The sequence below is a fragment of the Gigantopelta aegis genome, chromosome 10 (genome assembly GCF_016097555.1).
Source record: "Gigantopelta aegis isolate Gae_Host chromosome 10, Gae_host_genome, whole genome shotgun sequence".
Taxonomy (NCBI): domain Eukaryota; kingdom Metazoa; phylum Mollusca; class Gastropoda; order Neomphalida; family Peltospiridae; genus Gigantopelta; species Gigantopelta aegis.
In genome coordinates this window covers 48,947,340-48,974,208 of record NC_054708.1, presented here as the reverse complement: position 1 = coordinate 48,974,208, position 26,869 = coordinate 48,947,340, and the positions used below count along the sequence as shown (strand labels likewise).

General features: G+C 36.2%; 1 protein-coding gene across 2 annotated transcripts; it reads left to right on the top strand.

Annotated features, from left to right (window-relative positions):
* The first annotated feature begins 474 nt into the window (after window positions 1-474).
* On the top strand, window positions 475-26,073 carry LOC121383395. 2 transcript variants are annotated; one of them, XM_041513398.1, is made up of 13 exons: window positions 475-650; window positions 10,174-10,361; window positions 11,105-11,263; window positions 11,901-12,035; window positions 13,009-13,080; window positions 13,468-13,594; window positions 14,237-14,408; window positions 14,999-15,103; window positions 15,914-16,016; window positions 16,725-16,913; window positions 20,044-20,195; window positions 21,749-22,615; window positions 23,948-26,073. In XM_041513398.1, exons 2-13 carry the CDS (start codon window positions 10,187-10,189, stop codon window positions 25,757-25,759), a joined length of 4,068 nt encoding a protein of 1,355 aa, XP_041369332.1. In that variant the 5' UTR covers window positions 475-650; window positions 10,174-10,186; the 3' UTR covers window positions 25,760-26,073. The 2 variants fall into 2 exon arrangements, with proteins under 2 accessions (XP_041369332.1, XP_041369333.1); XM_041513399.1 differs by lacking the exon at window positions 475-650 and adding an exon at window positions 1,062-1,187.
* The last annotated feature ends 796 nt before the right edge of the window (window positions 26,074-26,869 follow it).

Sequence of the window (26,869 nt, the reverse complement as noted above, 5' to 3'; positions counted from 1 at the left end):
GGTGAAACCAGCGATGCATGGTTACATGTTAACTGCACCTATAGTATAAAATATCATAACTATAGAGTGGCAGTAAACATTATTATCACGTGTTAAATTGGTGTTATTTGCTGAGGTGGGTGGGTGAGTGAGTGAGTGCAGGCCCGTACGCAGGGGGCGTGCGAGGGGTGCGTACGCACCCCCCCCCCCATAGTCTGCCGAGGTTCATCTGTGGATGTGTAAAAAAAATTAAAAAATAGTCCAACGATGTGACAAATTTACTTCCTAGAATGCAGGAAAGTGCATCTCCTGCATTCTAGATAATAAAAAAAAAAATCGGGGGGATATGCCCCCGCATCGCCTAGCAACTCCAGCCCTTTGGGCCGTCGATTACACACACACACACACATGAATTTCTGCGTACGGGCCTGGAGTGATTGAGTGGGTGAGTGAGTGAGTGAGTGGGTGAGTGAGTGAGTGAGTGAGTGAGTGAGTGAGTGAGTGAGTGGGTGAGTGAGTGAGTGAGTTAATACGGAACGTAGCATGTCTATGTTGGATGGTATGCGTCACAACGGGCAGGGGTAGTGGCTTAAGAGGTCACATTTTAATACTCCCAAATCATCTACAACCGTATAAGCTGACCTGTATTAAGCGGCCACCCGTCTTAAAAGGTTAGTTTTTATATTCTCTTTGGGTGGCTGCTTAACACAGGGTTGACTACCTATATATAAAAGGAGAATTTCTAAAACTAAAAGGGGCTATTTTGATATTTTGTGGGGGACTGCCTCCACCCCCAGTTACAGTCGCGTTATCAAGATCAGTGGTGGATCCAGAAAATCCATTGGGGGGGGGGGGGGAGGTGCAATGACATGTGAGACGTAAGGCCATACCTACTCAGTACTTGCAGTAGTGATAATACATTGCTGATATTCATGTTTTAAGGTACTAATGTGATATAAATCAAACAGTAGGCATATATATCGTTTTTATGAATCCCCAGCTTGTATGAATGGACTTTCTTGAATCAAGATACCAACTAATATATTATGCTAAAAGCCATCACATATCAACTGTAATGTGAGACCATGTAATTGTCAAGGGACGGAACTCTATTATTAGCTAAATCGGATGTCAGTTTATGTTTTTTCAACATTTTGTTACTTTTTATGTCACCACACTTTCCAGAATTGTGTGATATATACTAAATGGTATAGTGATGGTATTCATTATGCATATTATGTGTTAATTTAAAAACTATAGTCCTTCCTATCATCTATGAACATTGTTTTATGTGAATAATTTCAGTTTTAAAGTCCACGGCAGTCACTTTTCGCACCCTTGTTTTAGCTTCGTACACAATAAATATTATTTTAATATAGCATATCTTACCGCAGTTTCACTTCGTAAAATGTACAATTTTTTAATCACAAGATTTTCTTGAAACACATTCAAGTGCATTAAATCATGTCGGCATTAGTATATCCGGGCGTCACGTGTTTTCGATCGTTTAAGCGAAATATATGAATAAAATATAAATAAAAAATTGTAAGTATTTAATAATTTACCTACCTGTTGCCACAATAGTTTACCACATAAAACACCAGTAATCCGCAATGAATTCCATAATATCCTTGGAGAAAACGTCTTGCTTTGTCGTAAAGGAATTTCCTCTGTATTTTAGTAACGTCACATGTTTTCGATCGTTTCGTTGGTCGGCTATTTTCTCGGTCGCTGTTGCGTTGTATGGAGCACTATTGATGTCATATTTTACACTTAATTCCACGTTATATAACTGATTTAAAAATGTGTGTAACTTTCAATCAATGTTACTTAACTTTCAGAATAAAGAAAAATTTAGGCTAAACGTTTAACATATTTTACATAATTTTTTTCAGTTTTTTTTTTACTCCAGTGATTATTACTCTTCCATTTCATTATGGCAAGGACACCAAAATTCGGAATGTCTCCGTACAACCCTAACTGGAGTGCAAAATTTTAAATGTACCCAATGCTGACATGCCGGATAGGTGCATTGTGCCCACGAAACGAAGCAAAGTGAAACACAGTGTTTGTATTCATCTGGTTGGCTCTTCTTGCACTTGCAGCAAAGATCGCTAGGGTCGTCAGATTCCTCCGATGTATCATCTTCGTCTTCAAGCTGCTGTTTTGTGTTAGCACTGGGTGGGAGAAAAATTCCTGACGTACTTGGTTTTGGTGAATCTTCAGTTTTCTTTGATTTTGTACATTTTCTTTTCTGCAATCCTTCCTTGTTTTGTTTGTTCTTTTGATGTTCCCTGATATCTTCCAAAACCAAATCTTCCGTGATGGCTTTACCACTGATCACAGCACTGAGTACTTTCCTCTTCTTAGTAGGTTTTGGTTTTTTTGTGATCACTTCTTCTGCAGTTGTGAAAAACATCTTGCATTTTGATGAATTGTCTTCACAGCTGACAGTTGCCCTGGTTTGTGATTCATTTTCTGACGCCATGTTGTTGCTTAAAACAGCTGAAGGCAGGAATGTTGAAGGCTATATAATGTCTCTATTAAATGGATAAATCGCGGTCTTTCTGAACGATGACTGCAGTTTGGCGGGTGTGAGTGCTGCACAGTAAGCTTTGCAGACAGTCTCACAAAGGGAATGTCTGTCAATACCCGATGTTGCATGTTCGCGTATGTAGGTATGTCTCATGCCATTGTAAATGCGTTCGAACGGGCCGAAACATCCCACATCCATTGGCTGAAGAACATGCGATGTGTGAGCAGGTAATACAAATAATATTATGTGCCTCTCTCGTGCCCACTGGATCAGGGAAATTTATGTGTGACGTGTGACCATCATAAAGAATTAAGACAGGCTTGTCAGAAGATGCTGCTGGAACATACAGTGAAAAATGTTCTTTAAGATACTTTTGAAAAATATCAGAATTCGACCAACCCGTTTCACTAACGGTTCCTGCAGTGCCTGCCGTACAACCTGCTAACAATTCCTCCCGCATGCGCTTTCCCTTGAAAACAAAATACGGTGGTATGGCAACACCAAGGGCATTTCCACACCCAATAACCGTAGTAGTGTTGGACCTGCTCGTTGTTACAGCAACTGGGACATTGGAACGTGATGCAACAATAGATGGGGGTTTGTGATTTTCTACGATGCCTTTTTCATCAATGTTGTAGATGGACTCTGGACTGTTTCGTAAATCAGACTTGTCTAAAATCTTTTCCAGGCTATCAAAGTATTTGTTGATGGTATCTTTTGATGTTGCTTTGGCACGCATGATTTCAAGTGATCGTGGTTTTTGAACTCTAAGCTCGGGCCATCGCTTCATAAACCCATAAAACCATCGCAGGGAAAATGGTTTTTCACCCTTTTCTCTTTTGCCAAGATGAACAGCAAGGTCTGTGGCAATATTAAGGACCAGTGCGGGTATACCCAAAGCCCACAGATGACATAAACTCAACATTTGTCACTAAAGTTTGCTCCTCTTCTTGAGACAACAATGGGTCTGGTCCTGACTTAACACAATCGATGTCCGTTTTTCCACTTAGACGGTCGTGCAAGGTGGAGTATGGCACTGAACAAATCCTAGCTGCTTTTTTAATCGGCATTCCCTGAGTTTTAACCGCCTCATATGCATTTTCTAAAGACTGGTGATTGTATTGTCTGTAATTTACATTTGGTCGGTTGATCACAGCCTTTTAAAAAAAAAAAAAAAAAAAAATCAAACTCCTAAATCAACGGTACATAATTTTTAAAGGAATATCTTCTTCTTTTTTTAAATTAAATATAAAATTTATTTATAATTATATAAAATACATCATAATTTATTGAATATCAATTCTAAATTTGCCCATAACTGTGGCAAATTTTAGCTTATGAGAAAAACCCTTAATTAAAATATGTCCAAAACAAGGTAACGTCAAAAACAACATAAGATTTGCCCCAAATTGTCTTCCATATATTTTTATGGTTGCATGAGTATCACGTGGTGTATCACGTGACTTTTGACAGATGTGACATCAGTGTAGCAGCCGACAAGTTTACAACATTTTTTGACAACTAGATATTGCTCCGTAAAGCATTTTCTTCATACCAAATATGTACATTAGTGAAAACTGATAAAATATACTATGGTTGTAGATATTTGAGATAATTCTTACCATTGGAAACTTGACACGCAGCATTTTTCTCTCGGAACAAAAGCAGTGATTTTCGTTCTTGTGGTGACGTCAATGCTCGCGCATTCTCGCACTATTGCAATTACAAATGAGCGATCAGAAACGCGTGTCGATCGAAAACGTGTGACGGTACGATAGTGTTCTCGCTGCTCCATTTAAGCGGGGCGTCCTGCCCCGCTATTCCATTTTGCCGCCCTTCTTTCACGTTCTCCGCCCTCCTTTATTTTTGTGCGCCCCTCTTTATTTTGCAGCACCTATCTCCGCTATTTTCAAATGCACACTTTTTTTCACACAAAAAAAACCTGATCAGTCTGGACACTGAACATCAAAGGAAACAAGCCGAGTTGTGTACGAAAAAGCAATTGACGAACCATTTACGACAGTTACCATAACATTATTTAACAGTATTTTTAACAGCCTCTATTTTGTCCCATATCTGTATCCATTTGTATGTTTAATAGACACAATAAAAGTTATATTTTAATTGAGCAATGAAAACATTTTTACGGATTCGGCAATCTTCGATTGAAAAAAAAACCTCACTTATTTGGCGCCAAATTTGTCACGTGATCAGAACGGTCATTCTGTCTTTTGTTTCCACTAACTATCGTCTGATATTTTGTCCTCCGTTGCAGATGTAAATTGGTTGTAACTGGTGATTTTTACTTTCTGTCATTCTGTTTATTCAGCAGTTCTTTATAAAATATAGTAAACTTTTCATTTTGAGGGGATATGAACGCTTATCAAAACAATGGAAGTTGTAGTGTTTATCATTAAAATCATTTATCTTAAGTGCCAAATAATATATACACCGCCTTTACAAAAACGAAACTACTTTTTATCAGCTGGTGATATTTTATCACAGCGATCGATTCATTCGATGAAGATGGAAATAAAAAAAAATCTATCCCACATTAGGGGATCACTTTACAAACATCTTTATTGTTTTTGGTATCTTTATTAAAAATAATAATATTAAAACTGATCAGTTCAGCAAAACTGGAACTGTCCGTGAATGTCAGACCGATATCATCTTCGGTTCAGTTAAAGACTAGTCTGCTTGAATTTCGTATTTACTTTTTGCACTTATTTGTAGCCAAAATAAGGAGTATGTCTTTTCACAAGTTAACCAACACACAACAATATGGTAACCAAACTTCTCTCCCCTCCTCCCCCCCCCCCCCCCCTTTTTTTTTTTTTGCTTTTCATTTATTGGTTTTTTTTAAGGGTGTGGTGCCGAGCGGCCACTCTCCTTTAATTTTCACCCAGTGAGAACACTGAGTATAGTTCACCAAGGTAAACGTTTACGGTCCGTTTTTTAACATTTTGACATTTTACAAGTTTAAACAGCAAAACCAAGCGTGCACTTTCCACCCAGATTTTAGATGGAATCGATACAACCGTGGAATTAATTATTTTGTGGCGAAATATGAGATGTACCAATAAATATAAACACTTACTGTATAAAGAAAACTTCCCGAGTCACGTTTTACGCATAAATAGACAGTTTGTCCAAATAGTAATCCTGCATTAATCCAATTTTCAGTTACGAACAAAATCTCAAACATTCCCGCTGGCCATTATGAGCATATTGAAAATGTGATTGAAAACTGTTGGCGGAATCGGATTATTTTTATTATTATTCGTCTCGGGTTCACGAGTTTCTTCCACGATATTTAATGGAATATCACATTTAATAATAATATTAAATAAATAAACTTAATTAATGAATAATATTTTTTTTAAATCAAATAATAAATAAATTAATAATAATAATTAAATAATATAATAAAAAATACTTAATAAATAATAATATAATAATAAATTACTGAATAATGTTAGTAATTATAATAAATAAATAACATAATCAATAAATTATTGATTTAATAATAATGATAATAAATAAATAAATTAATTAATTAATTTAATTATTAACTAAATACAACAGGGTTTTTTCATTTATAAATGTTTCCGTTACACACACGCACACACAGACAGACATAGAGGGATGAAATGGGGTGGCAAGATATCGCGCATTTGCTTGTTTCTTGTTTTCTTGTTAATGTGCATTATTCATAATTTGGTGTGCTTACCCGTGTTTAACACACATTGGTACGAGGCAGTTGTCTCAAGCAGCAGTTGTCACCAAGTCACAGTTGTACATTAATTATTACAATAAATGTTCATATGGTTGCGAGGCAATCCTCAACAGCACAGTTAATGTTAAATTAGGTAAGTAGGAATGAATTATCACTAACAGCAGTTGTCATCAACAGTATGGATGAAACACATCAGTGCAATACAACTTCACATGGTTGCAAGGCTATGGCAGCAACTCTTAACGTTTTCCACACCTATCATTGAAAGGTGCAAGACACATATCACAGGTGACGTTTACTACCATGTATCCATAATGAAATTTACAAATTTAGAAATTCCAAATTTAATTTTATCTTAGCAGGGACATTGAACAATGCAAGTAGAACAACATTAGCATCTAGCACATTTGCAAATAGCATTTGTATCACATTGTGTATCACCACCATCACTGGTGATACCTTCAAATTTATTCATCACATTTGCACGAATAGGCTACAAACATGATTTGCATTCCGAACAAGCTCTGCCAAATCTTTTTCTGTGGTTTTTAAGGACAGAGTAAAATTGGGGCACCAACATGGACGACAATGTCTACGTCAGGTATATCGAGGCCCATGCCTAGGGCAACTGTCACTATGAGGCATCTGATGTTACTATTTTTAGACTTGAATGTGTCATTGAAAATCATTATAACATTTTACATTTACATGTATAAAATATTTTCAACAGCCAGTTTAACTTTCATATTTTCTGTTTCCCCATTTCTTTGTGTCGTTTCACCTTTCCCCAGAACTTGTCATAAAAGATTAATATAAATATTATGAAAGATTAATGAAACTATTATAATCAATGATTTTTATGGTTGTGGAGTTGGGGGTTGTGCAGGTTAATTATAAGAAATTTATAATATATATATATATATATTTTTTAATTGAATAAAAAACCTAAAATAACTAATAACCAGTAATTATAGCTAAAAAAATAAATAATAATAAAACAAAAAAGAAGAGTAAAAATTAATAATAAATAATTAAATAAACCCCTTAAAATAACTAATGACCTGCAATGATAGAAAAAAAAGAAGAGAAAACCTTTGAAACGCATGTACATATGTAAGTAATGGCCTGTAATAATAATATTTTTAGAAAATGCTAAAGGAAATAATAATTTTTTAAAAAGTAAATAAATGAAGGCCTTAAAATAACCTGTACTGACAATCATTATTTTTTTAATAATAATAAAAAAGAATAATACACCCAAAAACTTTAATGTGATAATATTAATAATGCATATAAAGCAACCCACACAAAGCACATATATAGAAACACAAATAACAAAATAAATAATCAATTCCATTCAGTTCCGCAATATTTCTTTTTCATTGGGTGTACGTAAAATGCTTGATACGAATAATTCTCGTTCAGCAAAATTTTCATTCCACATTTTCGATGTGCCAGGATAAAAATAGTTTTCAAATGTAAAGTCTTCAAACATCTAATCCTGGAAAGGTTACCAAAGGTATTGTACTTAATATTGTTGTCTAAAATTTATTAAAATATGTTGTTGTACGTGTTGAAGTTCTTAAATAAAGCACATATGCCAGATTTTATTAAATTGTGATTGCAAATGGAAAATTCGATCCAATGGATAAACGTTACGGCACAGCAATAAACATCACAATAATAAATATCGTGCCGGAGACGTTTATCTTGATGAACTACAGTTTTGCCAGAATTCTTAAAACGGAAACCTCATGTAGGGCAATGACCCCAGTATTCAACCTCTTAAGAAAGAAAGGATTATAACATGTTCGTTTTATTGGCATTTGTTAATATTTGGTTTTCTTTGTACATACTTACTGGCAATATGCAGTATACGCCAATTAGATTATGTTTGAGTACCGCAAGGAACACTGGTATGCAGCATTCGACCAGATGACCCAGTGTTCGACCACTTTCTAATTAACTAATAAAACAAAACTTTGAAGTTTATTTTATAGTAAATGCAAGATATATCAAACAACTAAATCCAAAAATGTTGATTTTAACAACTGTAACATATTCATGCATTTACGCACACACGCTCATGCTTGTATGCACATTCACACACGCACACATACTTTCTGATAAACAGTCTCTTTAGTCCTATCTCAGTTTACATATAATGATATTAGACTGAAAGTAAAAAAAATATAATTGTGTAAGTCCTGACAAACAGCACCAAAAGACATAAAAGTAGTACATTTGTGGTTCTTGGAAGTTCCTCAGGCTTTTCTATTGGTCGAATACTGGGCAACCCTCTCTATCATATGTCATGATTTGATCACGTGGTCATGTGATCTAAATTTTAATGACTGAGGTCACATTGCATTGCCAGCTTTGTTTGATCATAAATAAAAACATTAAAGACATTTTCAAAGATTTCAAATTGATTAAAATTATTGCAAATGTTCACGGAATGTTGGATGGTGTAATAGCATGCAGTAAAAATGGCCGATGTTCATATTAACACTATAGCTGATGAATATATCAGGGCTTCTTGAATTTTTATAAAATCCACTAGCCATGGGATCAGTGATTTAAAAAATGTACTAGTCATGATTAAAAATTCACTAGCCTTACTTTACTTTAAGTTAATACAATTTTACTAAATAATAGTAATAATCAGATATGTCACATAAAGAGAGAGATACAGCTTAAAAACACTGACGTGGGGGGGTGGGGGGGTGGGGTTGGGGGGGCAGGATATTCATATTTATAAAATAGACTTAACTAAAACATTTGACCAAAAAATTCACTAGCCATAGGCATAGTAATGTTAGGTATTTACTAGCCCAACATTAAATGTCACTAGCCATGGGAGTGGGGCTACCATAATCTAGAAGCCCTGATATATACTTACCTTTTATTATCGTATATGTATTTCGTAAATGATGGAATAAATATTGTTTAAAATAAAACCAAAACATGTAGGCCTAAGGAATTGTTTTATTTCAACAGATGTTTCAACTTAATATGAAAAAAATATTAGATTAATGGACGTTATTTCAACAAAATTAAAATTAGGGTGAAACGACTCGGTTGACGTTTCGAATTGATCCTGGTCGAAACAACTCGGGCGAATTAATCATAAGGGCGAAACGACCTGTTGCCATTGTACTGATCAGTAATAATCAGGATTACTTTTCGCACCCTTGTTTTGGCTTCATGCACAATAAATATAACATCCGACGGTAATGTTTTGATATGATGTATATTTGACAAAAGATAAGTCAATCTTTTTAAACTTAAGCTTAATATTTTTTCCAGAATTGTGAAAAATAAAAACATACTGACCTGTAAACAGCATTGTCTGATCGTTATAGAATTTTGACAGGGGTCAAGGTTAATTAATTATTTGTTTTAATGAAAATAGTAAATTGTTTCAAGTAAATTTTATAACTGGATAAAATAGTAGTATTTGATAATAAAATGTTACAGTTCAAACCAAGTGTATGCTTTGGAAAGTTTCCAAATGAAAGCGGAACATGACTGAACACTATTGACCATGGACCATAGACATTTCAGCCAATTTTCCGGGGAAAGAATAAGTAATTTCTAACTTTTTATTTCTAGATCAGGGTCTATTTGAGGGCGAGGTGTGGTTCATTTGGATAGATCTTTATATAACAAATTCTCAATAATCATACAGTGTAGCTTTAAATAATGTTTTGTTATGTTCCAGAATATTTTATTTTCAAACTTTAATTTAAAGTACAAATATTTTACTGCATCCCTTGTTTTGTGAGGGGTTTTTTATTTTTATTTTTATTTTAACATCCTAAAGTTACTTTCATGTGGCATTTTAACATTTCAGTATGACTGTTATTTTTGTTCCTGCAAATTTGTAAGCTTTTTTATCGATAAAATCTTCTTGTAGTTGAGCTGATAACATGGACTCTTCATTTGGAAGGAAAAGTGAAAGACCAAAGAAGAAGAAGCGGTCATTCTCTCCTGATGGTGAGATTGGTGAATCAAGTACACAAGCAGTACACAAAAGAAGAAAGAAAAAGCATATCCTACCACCTGCTTATGGCGCAAATAGACCATATGATCGTCTGTCGAATGGTAAACTAATGGCTTAATCAGTGGTTATAAACTGCTTAATTGCCTAGTCTAGTACATACATGCAGCTCGATTAAAGTATTTGTTTCTGTGAGTTGTTCTCAAGACTTGTTATGACTGTCAGTATTAGTACAGGCCTCACTCCAGTGGTTGAAGCTAGCCAAAACTTCTGTCTCATCAACTTGACTTTGCCCGGTCAATAACATCAGTATCGGCTTGTAAAAACAGCGACCACTTGCATTTTACACAGTCTCGGATGAGTGGTGAAGAACATGAGAAATACATGTACCTATTCATAGAGAATAATTAAATGTTTTAAAGTATCTGAGCATTAAAAGTGACACTGGTGCCACAAAATTATGTTCATCTACCTCGAACCACACTGGTGTCTGATGTTATTACAAGCAAACCGACTGTTAAAACGTATAACTTTTTGTAATTGTTTATTTTGTATACTAGCATATCCAATATATTTAGTTTTTTAATTAAAATTAAATTTTCTCAAAGTACATTGGATATGCTAGTCACACACGAATAGACAGATCTATATTAAATGTAAAACCAGGATTTATTATTTATATATTTTGTTTTTTAATTTTCATCCTTGAGTGGAGGGTACATGCCCTTCCATCCCCAGTTCCTCCACTTTTTCATTTTATATTATTAAAGTAGTATGGTTCATGTACGTATATATAAATATTTGTTCTTACAATGTCTTATATTTTAATTATTTTTCATCTTTAAAGGGATGCCGTTTTGTTGTGACCTGTGTAAATCTCCTTACGTGTGCAATCCCCGGATGTCAAAGAGAGGTTCTCGGACAAACCGCAGCAAGCATCAGCCATGTCCTCGTATTAAAACCGATTCTATTACAGGACGCAAACTGACTCTTTGCAATGCTTGTGGTAAGAATCATTTCTGTAACTGGCTTTTTACATTTTCCTATATATTTGAAACAATGATTTATGGGGATATTTTGGTACTTTTTGTCTTGTAATAGAACACTTACTATACTTGTACATTTTACTGTGTTTTGTTAACGTATGTCTTGCAATATACTTGTACATTTTACTGTGTTTGTTAACGCATGTCTTGCAAGACAATATTAATATACTTGTACATTTTACTGTGTTTGTTAACGCATGTCTTGCAAGACAACACTAATATACTTGTACATTTTACTGTGTTTGTTAACGCATGTCTTGCAAGACAACACTAATATACTTGTACATTTTACTGTGTTTGTTAACGCATGTCTTGCAAGACAACACTAATATACTTGTACATTTTACTGTGTTTGTTAACGCATGTCTTGCAAGACAACACTAATATACTTGTACATTTTACTGTGTTTGTTAACGCATGTCTTGCAAGACAACACTAATATACTTGTACATTTTTCTGTATTTGCCATCTCAGGGTTTTTTTCCAAGATAAAACTAATGTACTTGAACATTATACTATGTTTGTTATATAGTGTCTTGCTAAAGAGCACAAATAAACTTGTACATTTACTATATTAATCTGTATTTCATTTTAAAGGATTGGCTTTAGATCGTCCAAAGCATGCAAAGAGAACACCTAAACCAACTTTGACTGAAGAGGATAAGAAGAAATACTTGGCTGAAGCCAAACGATTTGCAGCAACGTTGGCTAAAGATTTGAAAGAACCAGAAGGTAGTTAAGTCATTTGTTGTAAACAAACTACATAGCTGTTCATATTTGCCTCCCTTTAGTTTGTAGAAATCTATATATTAGAATGGAATTGCCATTTTATGTTATTAGAAATTGTAAACTGATGGCGAGTGTGTTCTGTATTGTGATTGGTTAATTACATTCTTTTTCCGGGATCAAATAGACAATAACACCCGGAAAGCTAATGACGTCATTAGAAAGTGACGTCATTAGCAATTGGAAAAGGCGAAGTTGACGATTCAAGGGTCTACAGTTAGATTGTAGCCAGGTATTTTTTTCAAGAAATACCAAATATACAGTTAGTTCTGTTGAAAAGCGATCCAGTTTACAATGGACATAACCATATGGAGTTTTTAGATTTGCGGGTGTTATTGTCTGTTTGATGCCCGCAAATGTTTCATTTTTTACCTCAGGCTAACACCTTCGGTCACAAATGACATTTGCGGGATCAAATAGACAATAACACCTGCCAATCTAAAAACTCCATATGGTTATCTCCCAAGTAATCATGTCATGAAAAAGTACAACACAAACATAAAAGAAATGTATTTCTGAACATGCAAAACAAAAAGTCCATTAATTGTTGTTGATACTAGATGTAGTACGTTAGCTTCACACCTTGTCATTTCTGTGGTGCTCTGCATAAGAGGTACAGGAAGTGTGAAATTACTACCAACTAACTTAAATGTCTAACTTCACTGGTTTGATTGTCAAAAACAAATGCAAACTGCTATTGTTTAATTGATGTGAGCTAAAAAATAAAATAAAACATTTTTGTAGTGTGATCTTTTAAAAGTTGCATTTGCCAGGCATATGAATAAAAATACACATTTTAGTGTATACTTGTCCCAATGCAATAATAACATGCCACATTATTTTCATGATTTACAGTATTTCTTGTGATATGTAATCCTGGTTTTGCCAGTATTTCAGAGAAGTTTTCTTTCTGTTTCAGTCGGAGATCTTTACTGCCCTACAATCAAACGAACACCATGCAAATGTCTACAAAGATACATTCTACGTGGCAGTAGGTTTTTGTTTTTAAGTATTGTTTTATTGGTGTATTAGTTTACCTAGTATGCTGGGTTTTTGGGATAACTGCAGTTAATGTCTTAATGTTTCAGGCTTGTCTTCTAGATTATTTCACAACATGGATACCTTAATCTTTTATTCTTTGAGAAATAAATGAGAACACAGTACCCTAATATCTCGATATAAATATCAAGCCATAGATTCAGACAATAGTTTTCATAGGTGGAAACTTATTTTTCTTTGTTTTGTACATGTTTTTGAATATTGCCAAATAAATCAATAAGTGTAAGAGGTTGTTACTTTGAGGTCCTAATATTTTATATCATAATTATGCTGTGTTTTGATACACAATTTGTTTTCATTTATCTAAAAAAAAATTCAGCAACAAAGGAAGCATGTGGTGTAAATGCTCGACTTTTGGTGAATCTTTTAATGGAGGCAAGACGCCTGGCTTCACTCAAGTCCTATGACATTAATCAAATGACCATGACTGGCAAGAGAGGCAAAAAGTATGTCATTGTTTTGTTTGTGTAGCAAAGGGTGACAGTAGTAATTAAAACCTGGTTATATAACTAGTGCAAGTTTTGTGATTTTTATGTCTAAACGTAGTTTCACACTGCCCACCACCCCAAGGCAGATTAGAAGGCAGATTAGAAGGCAGATTGATACATATACAGAACCTCACATACGTTGTTTTCGCTTCCTATTTATTGCACAAGTTTATTTTGCGCACGAATATATACCACAAGACGTGTCATACATGATGTCAGTAACAATAAAAAGGGAATTCCCCATTTACAAGTTCCGGTCCAGATTGCAATACGTGTGATACAAAAAACATTTATCACACAGTTTACTATAGTAAGATTGAATAAGTATGTAATAAATTAATATACCCTCCAGATATCTCCGATGCCTTTATTTCAGTTAAACAAGTGGTAATGCATATTCTTTTAAATGTAAGTTCTTGCATCATTGCTTACAGTCTAGAATTTTCTTCGATTCACAATATTGTATTAGGTGCTATTGTCAATTAAAGCAGAAATTAGCTAACGACATGAAGTGTCTGTATTTTGTTTTTTAATATCTTATGTTAACATTAGAAACAGTGAAACTAACATTCTTTATGCTGAAGGTATTCTTTGTTTTAGATATAGAAACATTGGTTTGGGAAATGGTCAGAAACGGTCGAAGCAGTTTGAACATTTTGTGATGACCAAGAGACATTATCTGCGTAATGAACTTGAACTCTGTGAGAGGGCAACACAAAAAGTTCTCTGCTATTCAAACAACTTTCTCCACAAGAAACTGAAAACAGAAGAGGTAAGCTTTGGCTAGCATCAGTTGCCACAATCACTATAGTTATTATTAATATTTCCAAACTTGCAAGGTTTCTAATATATAGTTATTAGTTCAAGCATGAAATATTGGAAAGTGCTTAATATTCTGTTTCCAACTCAGCTGAAACATTTCGGTTTAGATGTTTACCCATGTACTGTTATTAATTCCTAAATTTAAAAAAAATAAAAAATTCAGTCCTTTTGATGTTATTGAGCTTATTTAGTTTCTTAACAACCTTAGTAGGCTAGTACCATTGATGTCAAATAAGAATAGTATTTATAGCATTTAATCAATTACACTTCAGTGGAATTCAAACATCTAAAATCTTTTTTCATGCCTGTACCACCTAATTTTGTGTGAAGGAACATAGCACTGACCTTACCCAAATATATGAGAGTTGCTTCTATGGATGATTTCTTGTTTTATCCATTAGCATATTGGATAAGTTCATGTAAAAATATATTTATACCAAATAAATGTAATTACTTTTCAATTGCCATTTATGCAGAATCCATTTTATAATTAATAAACAACACTGTCTGTTTTTTGTGTTTTTTTATTATAAATTGCAGCGTGGCTGTCGGATTGAGCGAGTGCGAGGAAAGTGTGCTCTTGGACAGCTGATACCGTTGAAAGTATTATACAAACATCACTGCTGCATTGACAACTGTGTCAGGGTAAGACTGCCATACATAAATATCAACTAATATTCTCGACTAACTCAACATGAGAATTTCATTATCAATTATTTCAATTCCAAATCAAAACAGCATAATTACGTTTTCTGATTTGCTGTTGTATTGCGGTCATTTTACAGTTATAAGTATAATTTAATTGGCAACATTATCAAAGAAAAAGCTCAGTTTTGACACTAACACCGTGAACAGATGTTAGCAGATGGGAGGACACTGTGTACTCCTATTTAGATTATTATTTTTTTATGTTTTTTAAAAACGCCACAAACATTTAACACAAGAGACAAAGAAATCTTTTGTATTTTTGGACATTACAAACATGGATGATGATGAGATGAATGGTGAAGCCGCAGTATTTCCATTTTGGTATGGGACTACTTGACAGGTCCATGCTCCACGCTTGCTGTCAGTTGAGCTATCTCGGTATCACCCAAGCCCGGGTTACACGGAACCTGCAGTGCATGCCGGGTAATCATCCTCCATGTGGGGTCATACACTCGGGAGACACACCCATAATTGCACCCGTGAAGTGGGTGAAACTCGGTGTATGTGGCTTTAGACCTAGCCATTGAGCCTAGCGGTGCACTCACTCTGGGTTGGAGCCGGTACTGGCATGAAAAATCCCCCAATTTAGATTTTTTTTTGCTTTTAAACCAAATTAATATAGTTTTTTAACAAGAAATTTTATTTCTGTAAACAGATCTCATTAATATTCATGCTTGTTTATATCTGTATACTGTTGCTTATTTCCTAACAGTAAAGTTGTGTTGTTTTCTTTGTTTTTTTGTTCAGATGTCTCTGACACATTTACTGCTTCTTGAACAATGGCGTGAGCGGGCACAGACCGGTCAAGCTGAGGCACGTCGAGTTTTAGCAGAGATGCTTACACCTTCTGGTGAGTATATGTCTAGAGACAAAACTTATTGTGCATGTGGATTAATAAATACATTCTATTCATGACAAAAACCTCATACAGAAATGAAAGTACTTTCCGAATTTTGTGGTTTTCTGCCTAAGGATTTTAGAAGCTATCTTAGCTCTGCAATATTGTAAAACCAATCATAGGTTATGGCGAGTGTCACAGTTACGTCATAGCCAACAGCAGTTTTATGATATAAAGCAAACATAGCTTTAAAAATATGGGCCCTGGATTTCAATGCTACTTGAAAACTTTGATGAAATGATCAAAATATGCTATATTTTTCAAGACATTGCAAAGATATCTGAATTTTTGTGTCCATTGTCCTTTTAAATGTTGCTCATATATAAGAGAAATGTTTGTTGAAAACAACCTGTTGAATCTTCTGATACATTTTGCAGTGTATTATTTCAAGTATTTGATGTACGTACTCATTACTGTTTATGACAGCAGTAGTTTTAGGTAAACATTTAACCCACTAATCTAAGAATCGGGTCTCAATGTTACAAAACGTTTAAAGTTTATATTTAAGTCTTAGCAACATATGTTTTGGCAACACCATATAAATTGCATGCATACAGCAGATAAAACTTTACTAATTTGGGCTATATATTTTTATAACCACAAGCCATGTGGCTCTAATAAAAGAGAGGTGGTGTTAAAGTAGTTTTTTTCTCACTTTAGGAGGAATACGGCAAAACTGCTATAAGTTCATTTCCATGGTAACAGGATGCAGTCAGAGTACAGTGTGCAAGGTTAATGATCAGATGAAGGAAACGGGTGGTGAGAGGGAGCCACCTATCCATGGTCTTCGAAAGTATTGGTTAACCTGTACACTGAAGGGGAAAATGGCTCCAATGGACGGCAGCTTATGTGAGTCATATTTGTGTCAATCTATGGGCTCGTACATGGAAACATAAATTAGCCAGTAGTATAGATGTCCATTCGTGAAATTTGTAATTTATCTCATGTATATAGATAATACTAAACGAATTACATGTGAGACTGTTTATATTACGAGTGTATTTTTAATCGTACATTACAAGTAAAAATGAGTTATGTATGATTAAAAACACACGAGTTGTAATATAAACGGTCTCACGCGGGAACAAGTATAGTATTTTAGTTATTACACCGCACATCAATGAACAACAGTCACACAGAATGACTTCCAAAATAACTAAACAAGAGATGAAAATGCATGGATTAAAGACTGAGAAAATGACGTCGCTTTCCAAATGACGTCATTTAGCAAAATGATGTCATGTTGTGGCGACTTTATTTAGCTATTTATCAAGGAAACTTTGCATTCTTATGCCACACATCTATCAATGATGTTTACATCAACAATAGTATATACTACTCAAAAGAATTTAAGGGTCAGACGATATTTTCGACATTATTTTCTGAATGTCAATTATATTAGCTAGACCATAATGTCACGCATGGTATTGTTCCATTTTGATGAAAGTGGGTCTAAGCAACCCATAAATGAATTAAAATCCACTGTCATTGACACTGTCGACTAGTTTTAATGGCGAAAATATGCTTACATTTGCACGTAAATTAGGGCGAAAGCGAAAGGTCTGCTAAGTGCCCATAACTTGCTTTTTCACAAAGCGCTTCATTTGCACGCTTTGCACGTGTATTCCATGTTCCCAATGCTGAATTTCCGTATAATTGGAGCTTGCGTTCGTGTACGGTGCACACCCCAAATTCGACAATGGTACGACTTCAACTGACTATCGAAGATCGAGGAAGGGCTATTGCTTGGCTTCAGGATGGCAATATGCAAAGAAATGTTGCTCTGAGACTTTGTGTCAGTCAGAGTGTTGTTGGCCGACTGTGGCAACGGTACCAAGCGACGAATTCTGTTCGAAATCATCCACGTTCGGGAAGACCCCGAAGCACTACAAATAGAGAGGACCGCTACATCGCCAATATGGCTCTCCGTCAACGCACAGCCACTGCACGCCGATTACGTGACAATCTGCGGACTGTGACTGGAACTCGAGTGTCTGATCAAACCATATGCAATCGTCTGAGAGCCAATAATCTACGCTGCCGTCGCCAGGCTGTTCGACCACCACTCCTACCACGTCACAGAACGGCCAGACGTCACTGGTGCACGCTTCATCTGCGGTGGCAACATGTTCATTGGGGTCGAGTGATGTTCACTGATGAGTCCAGGTTTAGTCTCCAGTTCAACGACGGTCGAGTTCGTGTCTACAGACGTCCTGGGGAGCGCTTCGCTGACGTTAACGTTAGACAACTTTACCGGTTCGGTGGTGGCAGCGTCATGGTGTGGGGCGGCATCTCTATCCACCACAGGACCCCCCTCTATGTGGTGGATGGCAGTCTGAATGGAATCCGCTATCTGAATGAGATTATTCTGCCGTTGGTTCTCCCAGGCCTTCAGCAGATTGGCGGCGGGGCAGTTCTGCAGGATGACAATGCCAGACCCCACCGCGCCAGGGTGGTAACGGACTTTCTCAGACAACAAGGTATCGCCAGGATGGATTGGCCAGCATATTCGCCTGACTTGGCCCCAATAGAGCACACCTGGGACGAATTAGGCAGGAGAGTTCGGGATAACCATGCCCCTCCGGCCAACCTTCATGATCTGGGTCAACTTCTTATGGCAGAGTGGCAGGCCATTCCCCAAGAGTTCTTCAGATGTCTGATCAGCAGCATGAGGCAACGATGTGTCGAGTGTATTCGCGCCAGGGGTGGATTCACACACTATTAAACGAATGTTCTAATGTGTAAAATCCATGTTTGACAACCTTCAACTTTGACAGCATGTCATGTGACTTTCTTGTATACAGTGACGTTTATTTGTGGGTTTTTGTAAATATGGAACAATAAATAAAAAAATTGGTGTAGTTTACATCATCAATCTAATACACTCTGAAACTTATTTGGATATAAATTTTTGACCCTTAAATTCTTTTGAGTAGTATATAAACATATTCAAGGCTAAACTAAATTATTAAAATATGTATTTTGTTAAATTATAAGAATTGACAGGAAGTATTTTTCCAATTTAAAAATATGAATCGAAAGAACCATGTGCACACTTTCCGCAAAACATCTGTTCAGAGTTGTACTGTGTGACACCGTTGCTCACATGATCGAAGGTCATGACCTCTCAAAGGATGTATTCCACAATGCGAAGAGACGATAAATATCACATGGGTATCTCTTCCACTGCAGCGTAATAAAGATGTGTCCAATGGGTGTTAGCTCATGTGTTGTTATAAAAATGCAGCTGGATGTTCAAAGCAGATGGCTGTGTAAAGCAGCTTGCCAAACAATGTAATTAATCTGTAAAAGGTTACTGGTGGGAAAATTACTGCAGCCGATGTAATTTTTCAAGTGCCGTCTTATTTGACAAACCTGATTATGTGAGTGCTGTGAAAAATAAGATAGGCCAGTGAATGCTCACTCATACTTTGTGAAAAAAAATTCTGAAGTTGAAATGTTGATGACGGGGAGTGTACTTTTATTATTTATGGTGTGCATTTTATACATGCATTTTAGGGGCGGGACGTATCCCAGTGGTAAAGCACCCACTCAATGTGCAGTCGGTCTGGGATCGATCCCCGTCAGTGGGCCCATTAGACTATTTCTTGTTCCAGCCAGTGCACCATGACTGGTAAATCAAAGGCCGTGGTATGTACTACCCTATTTGTGCGATGGTGCATATAAAAGATCCCTTGCTAATCGAAGAGAGTAGCCCATGAAGTGACGACAGCGGGTTTCCTCTCTCAATATCTGTGTGGTCCTTAACCATATGTCTGATGCTATATAACCGTAAATAAAATGTGTTGTTGCATCGGTAAATAAAATATTTCCTTTCCTTTCCTTTCCTTTTATACATGCATTTTAAACAAGCTATGTATTCTGATAACTGTGTACTGTTTCTGGTATTGGTAACGAACATGTTTCTTACAGTGTAATATGTGATTTTTTTGTAACCTTGTTCTTGCCTCTGTTTCAGCCACTACCGGACACATGGAGCAACCTGACACCCCCACGTCTACAGTGAGTCAGTCGACTGATCAGTCGAATCAGGAGGCCGAGGTCACTTCAACAACAAGTTGCCCAGATCAGGCGACAAACTGTGCAGAATTGAATACATCCTCGCTAAATGTAAGTGTCTACTTTGGGTCAGCTGAACTAGTAAAAAAGAGTCCTGAAATGTCTTATTACCTAGGCATTCCTGTCCTGAGTCAGGCCACCGATCTTATCGGAGGTTGGACTCGGGGATGGACATGTTCAAAACCCTAGTGGTATATGAGCATGTTAAACTAGTTATCTATCTATTACATAGGCCTGATGGTCAAAAGCGGCCTCATTTAGATATTCATTGATTGTTATGGTTTTTTATTATGACATGGGATGACCTGAGATGAGGGAATTGGTATAGGGTTTTATCAACCTCTGACAGGGTCCCAGGGTTTTTATTATCATTGACAGTAGTAGGTCTTTTGAGAAACTTAGGTAGTTATATCTACTGAGTAGTTATGTTTGTAATTGTAAGTTTTGAAAAGTTGGCAGCAGTAGCAATCAAAAATGCTTGCAAAGGCACCTACTAATGAATATTTTGAGTCTATATCTTTCCATAACTGTTTTTCAAAGAGAACAATTTAAACAAATTAAAACAAATAAATGGAATAGATTTAGAGGATAACTACATGTATGTTGTATTTGACCATTTGCAGACATTCATGTTGGTTTTGCCGTCACAAATTGAGTTTTACTGGTGACGGTAAAACGGATATTTGCGACCTATAAAATCAGCATGAACATCTACAAATGGTCAAATACAACATACATGTAGTTACCCCCATTCTAATTCAATAAATTCATTTTCTTTTTAAAAATTGTTTAAATAATTTTTTTCAGAATGAAGACAGCATTAACAAAAACCTGGTCGCTACTATTGTGTTTCAAGTTGTCCGGCTTATAAAATAATTATAGTGCAAGCAAATTAAAAAAATAAGTTTTTACGTGTAATACAACTGCTACTCCTAATATTGTTTTTTGTATTTTATTGTTTTATATAATTATATCAACCATTATTACCGATTTCACTTATTCCGAATACTCATCACAACTGGTGCTTGATAACGATTCATAATTGTTGTCGTTACTTACTTCCTCATTCCTGTCAGTGTCACACACATGACTTCACATAAATGTTTATAAACAGCATTTACATCATAAAATTTAGAGGAGCGTGCATTTTGCTTCAGAAAAAGATTTATCATTTGTATTTTAAAAGTAAGTACATGTACATCTAACTAAACAGCAAGAAGTAACATATGAATATGTAAATAGGCTCTTGGGGAATCCGCAAATGGATTTGATTAGCCAATTTTGTGTCATCTGCAGAGTGAATTAGAATTTAGTTTATTCCTCAATCTTTGGCATCCATTATGTTTCATCATTTGCCTGAGGTGTTGTGTCAAAGGGGCCAACCACCATCAGTGGACTATTTTCTGATTGGGTTTTTCCCATCCCAACCAGTGCACTGTAGTATGTACTATCCTTGCTGCTAATGTAGCAGTTTCCTCTAAAGACTATATGTCAAAAATTACCAAATGTATGACATCCAATAGCTGAAAAAAAAGAAAAAAATTCAACGTGCTCTAGTGGTGTCCTTAAATAAAGTAAACTTTTAACTTTTTATTATATTTCAGTCTGAAGTGCAACGAGAGAAGTTGCTACAACTACAGCAGCAACTGTTGCAACAGCAGAAGAACATACAGGAGCAGCAGCGCATTGTCCAGGCACAGCTGCTGCAGCACACACTGGTTCAGCAAATGACCAAGTCGGACGACTCTCCACAGGCATCATCTGAGCACTTACCCAGACCAGATGGGTCATCGGGTGTTCTACTTCAACAGCTGGCAAGCCCAGATGACTCTCACCCAAGACGGCTGTCTGATCCAGATCAGTGTCAACAGGCCCACACTCGTCAGATGTCTACAGCGGACCAGTCTCCAGAAACTGCGTTCCAGCTAAACTCTACGCCAGATGGGTCACAGCCGATTCTGCAGCAGCAGATAACTAAGCCAGCTGGATTACTAAATCATCCACCGTCTCAGACGGATGGACCACGGCCAGCTTTATATGAGTTGACGCCGACACAAGATGGGTCACAGTGTGTTCTTCTGCAGCAGATGGTGAAGCCCGATGGATCGCAGCCGTTCATAATGCAGCAGTTCCCTAAAGAGATATCACCTCAACAGGCGTTGCCTCAGATTGTGTCTGCACAAGTTGCTGTTCCCGACACTTCAAAACCAGATGGATCTTTTCAAGGATTTCTTCAGCAGTTTTCTTCAGCGGATCCATCGCACCAGCAGCTTCTTCAGTCAGTTCCTGTTTCTGGTGGACCTCATCAGGTCTTATTTCAACAGTTAACCAGATCTCAACAGGTTCCGATTGCTCAGATGCCCAAATCAAATGAATCAGTTCAGTTCACACTGTGTGGATCACAGCAGGTTCTTCCTCCACAAATACAGGCTAATCCAGCTTTGTATCAACAATCACCAAACACCTTCCAGGTAATTCTTCTGTGATTAAAATAATTTGTGCACAATAAGAAGTTAAAATCAACTTCATATATTAATTTTTATTACCCATATGGTTTACAATAAACAGTTACATAAATATCTTATTTTCTCATGTTATCTTTATGGCATGGGTCATAACAATACCTATTAAAACTGTTATTGCATACTTATAATGTTACAAGTCACTTTTGAAGCTGCAAGCTTGCAGCACTTGTGGTTTTAGAAATTACTATAATTATATTCAGCTTCATTGTAATTAACATCACTGAATGTTATTGACATCAATTGTTAAGCGATCACAGTCATGTTTAACGTTTGTTATAAATCAGTTTGTGGATAATAAATAAACTATATAGGGTGTATACTACCAAATCAAATCCCATAGACAACAATAGTAACCTATGTGGTTAAAACTTCTACCTGCAGCATATAAATCGACATAAATGCCACAGATATAAATACTACCACCCCTCACCCTTGAAAGTGAATCAGAAAAAATTGGGGGTCAAGCTGCTCATTTCTGAGATAACTGGTAGCATCTATGACCACCCTAGTTCCACACAAAATTTAGGTACTTTTTCTCACAGGTACCCCATACATGTTTCAAGACAAGGCTACTTGACACAGTGGTACTAGATGAAATAAAATTGCCTACATTTTTTGCCCAGATAAAACTTCTTTTTTTTTAACAACCAACACACCAATTTATCACCAATCACAGGACTTGCGGTGTTCACTTCTCTATTAAAAGTTGTGTGCACCTCGAACTTTGACCCAGCCGGAAGTTATTTGGTTTAGTACTACCTATAACATTTGTGGGAGTGCTATATATAATTTATGAAATTCATTTGGGAATTGTTTTATACCACTTACTCTTGCTCGGGGAATAAAATAATTCCCAAACTCGTTTCATAAATTCCGTATAGCACTCCCACTCATGCAATAATCTATATATCTTTATTAAATCACAGAAGAATATATATTTGTTGGTTCATTTCTCAAACACGTTTATTTAGTGGTTGTGGTCTGCATGACAACTTACATTCCTACAGTAAATCTGAAAAAGTATATTGATCTGGTCAAAAGATTAAGATATTTTGAAATTGTTATAACTAATTTTTCCAGTTTTTGCTTCATATATCCTCACTAAAAATTGCTGTTAAATTCTTCAGTTTCTCTTATTTTGATAATAGAATTGAAAATATTTCATTAAGCTGTGGCACATGATTAAATCATTTAAGTTTCTTTACTCTAGTTAGAAAATCAGTGTATTTTCATCCTAAGATGTTTCGTCTTATCTAATTTTATGCCTGGATTTTGCAGGGTGTAACAAGTGGCCATTGGACAGAGAAGCATCATCTGGCAACCAGCCAAACCATTTCTGCTCTTCATAATATCAAACAAAGTGATCCACATCACGTCACAAGAGATAGATCAGGAATGGCACACGGCAGTGGACTCCAACCAGCTATAGCACATCAACATACAAATATCAGTCTACAAAAACCTTCACAAGTTCAGCCTCAACTTAGTGTTCCTCTTCGACATGTGTCTCCAGCTGGGAGAACAGACCGGCAGACGCAGTCTTCATCCTCTAATTCAAATCAGCCTAGAGAGTCAGATGGAAGCCAAGCAAACATTGCAGCTGTACCTTTAATGATTTTACACAGGGGGACACAAAATCAACAAATTCAGTTTCCTATTGTATCGGCACCTGCTGTTGTGGTGTTAGAAAATGAGAAATTAGCAGCGAACATTAAAAATCCTACATTGTCAGCCAGTGAGAAAGATAAAACGAATCTAAAGAATAACTCTGCTACTCCATTCCTGTTTCGTCAAAGCAGAAATCAAGGAGTTAGAGTTGTCACTCCTGTTATCCCAGAAAGTTTTCAAGTTCATATTCTTCCTCCCAGTCAGGTGTTCAAAGAAACTCAGAGGTCTTCCGTCAGTTTAAATAGTGAGTCCGAAATTGGCTCTAAAAGAACGGTTATGTCAACCATGCTTATTCAGAACATGGCTGACAATCCGTGTCCTCCAGAAATACCTGGTCCTCCAGCCACTCCAGTATCTTATGCTACCAGGGACAAACCATTAATATTTAACCATCCCGAGCCAGTGCAGCAAAATTCTCTACCGTTTGTTGCATTCAACCCAGCTTCGGTTTCTTCCTCTGGTGCAAGGATTCAGATTCTGAGTCCTGTGAACCTGCAACAGATTCAGGAGATGATCAGTCAGGGGAAGGTGCAGCAGAATTGTTCACCGTCTGGTGTTCATGATACAAATATGTTAAATTCTGTTGTTTCACATGTACAACAGCAGAATCAAAGACAGAAAAGGCAGATTGATGATTCTTCGGCAGTGGTGCATCAGTCCAGAAATATGGTTAATACTGCTGCAGTAAAACATCCAGTGGGTTTTGCACTTCCTGGCCAGAGTTCTAACAGATTGGCAATTTCATCATCAAAACCCTGTACAACCTCAAGCGTACACCACACTGACAAAGTTTCTCAAACTGAAAAGATGCTGCCCGAAATTCCGTCTTCAGGACTGTATAGTTCATCACACAGTACCGTGCCCATGACTGTTATAAGCAACCAGCCCAAGACTAGCAATGCAAAACCTAACAGGTCACAGAATGCTCACAACACTTTTCAAACAATGGCTGCATCAAATACCAATTCAGCTGATCAAAAAATACCACAGCAGGCACAAGGGAATACATCTGAAAATATAAATCATCCAATGCTTGTTGAGCCAACGTCATTTGTACATATTGACTCCAAACTTGGAAGACAACATTTACAGTACAGCCTTGAGCCCACCATAAATAGTCCATTATTCTTACAGCCTACTTCGCCAGTGATGGAATCCTTGAATAATAGACAAATTCAACATTTTCTTTCGAATGATGACTTGTCAAGACCCATCTCTGCAAGAACTCTCGACTTTGACTTCAGCTGTTCACCTTTAACTGTGTCTGACCGTGACAGCATATTAAGCCGCAGTAGAAACAGCAGCGGGGAGTCCATAGAGCCAACAATATCCTTGGACACGTCATCTCTTCCTAGAGAACTGCTGCAGCTTTTTATTCAGCAAGGAATCCCATTTACCATATCTAATGGTCAACAAACTTAGGGATGTTTCACTTACCTATGAATGGTAGACACTGTATGTGATTACCTCAGACGGCATTCATAACTTAGGGATGTTTCACTTACCTATGAATGGTAGACACTGTATGTGATTACCTCAGACGGCATTCATAACTGAGAAGTGATCACTCATTGGTGTGAGGTACCATATTAATGGGCTCTTTAGTTCATACTGACCACTGACTTTGTCATTACTAACCACAATGTCATCATCATTTGGTACACATACATTATGACAATGTATTTAAAAGATTTTGCATTTACACATCTCAAATTCGTAATAAAAAGTTATTTCAATACATTTCTTAATAACTATTCTTTTAAACATTATACATTGAACTGTTGTTTTAAAAACGTTTTCTGAAAGTGAATGAAAACTAAAAACGGTGTGTAAAGTGGGTTACAAGTCTTTATGTGTTTATAGAAAAGGGGTTTTAGAAATAATTTTTAAAAAGCTTGTTACATGTTTTCACGTTTATGCCTCTCGTGAAATAATTTTTATTTGTCAAAACTCAAGACAAATGAAATAATAACCGGTAACTATGTATTATCATCTGTATATGTTGTCACCATGACTGGTATATCAAAGGCCATGGTATGTAGTACCCTGTCTGTGGGATGGTGCATACAAAAGATCCCTTGCTGCTAATCGAAAAGAGTAGACCATGATGTGGCAACAGCGGGTTCCCTCTCTCAGTATCTGTGTGATCCTTAATGTATGTCTGACGCCATATAACTGTAAATAAAATGTGTTGAGTGTGTCGTTAAATAAAATATTTCTTTCTTTCTTTATATGTTGTCAAGGCAGGCCTCAAGATTTCAGATTTTATGGGAACACTGTTTTGGTTCTGATCCCTTTTATCATTGGAAGCCATTGGTGGAAGCCATTGGTAACTGTTTTTTTGGTAATCATGCATTGTTTCATGAAGTTGGGTAATGAACTATCAGTTCTGTGATTTTTTCAGGCTACCTGAAACAGTTTTTTAGATGAAATTCAGGAAAGAAGACATTTTGAAGAAGAACATTGGAATTTCATATCTTTTGTTACTCTAAAGTCTAATGGTTTGCTGTGGTGGCTTTTAGCCTCAGCCTT

What these genes read in the sequence shown, in the direction of transcription:
- LOC121383395 (XM_041513398.1), top strand. Translation starts at nt 10,187, where the DNA reads ATGGACTCTTCATTTGGAAGGAAAAGTGAAAGACCAAAGAAGAAGAAG. An exon ending in AAGATACATTCTACGTGGCA is followed by an intron (nt 13,081 to 13,467) that starts GTAGGTTTTTGT and finishes AAAAAAATTCAG; the next exon opens with CAACAAAGGAAGCATGTGGT. An exon ending in AGAGATGCTTACACCTTCTG is followed by an intron (nt 16,017 to 16,724) that starts GTGAGTATATGT and finishes TTCTCACTTTAG; the next exon opens with GAGGAATACGGCAAAACTGC.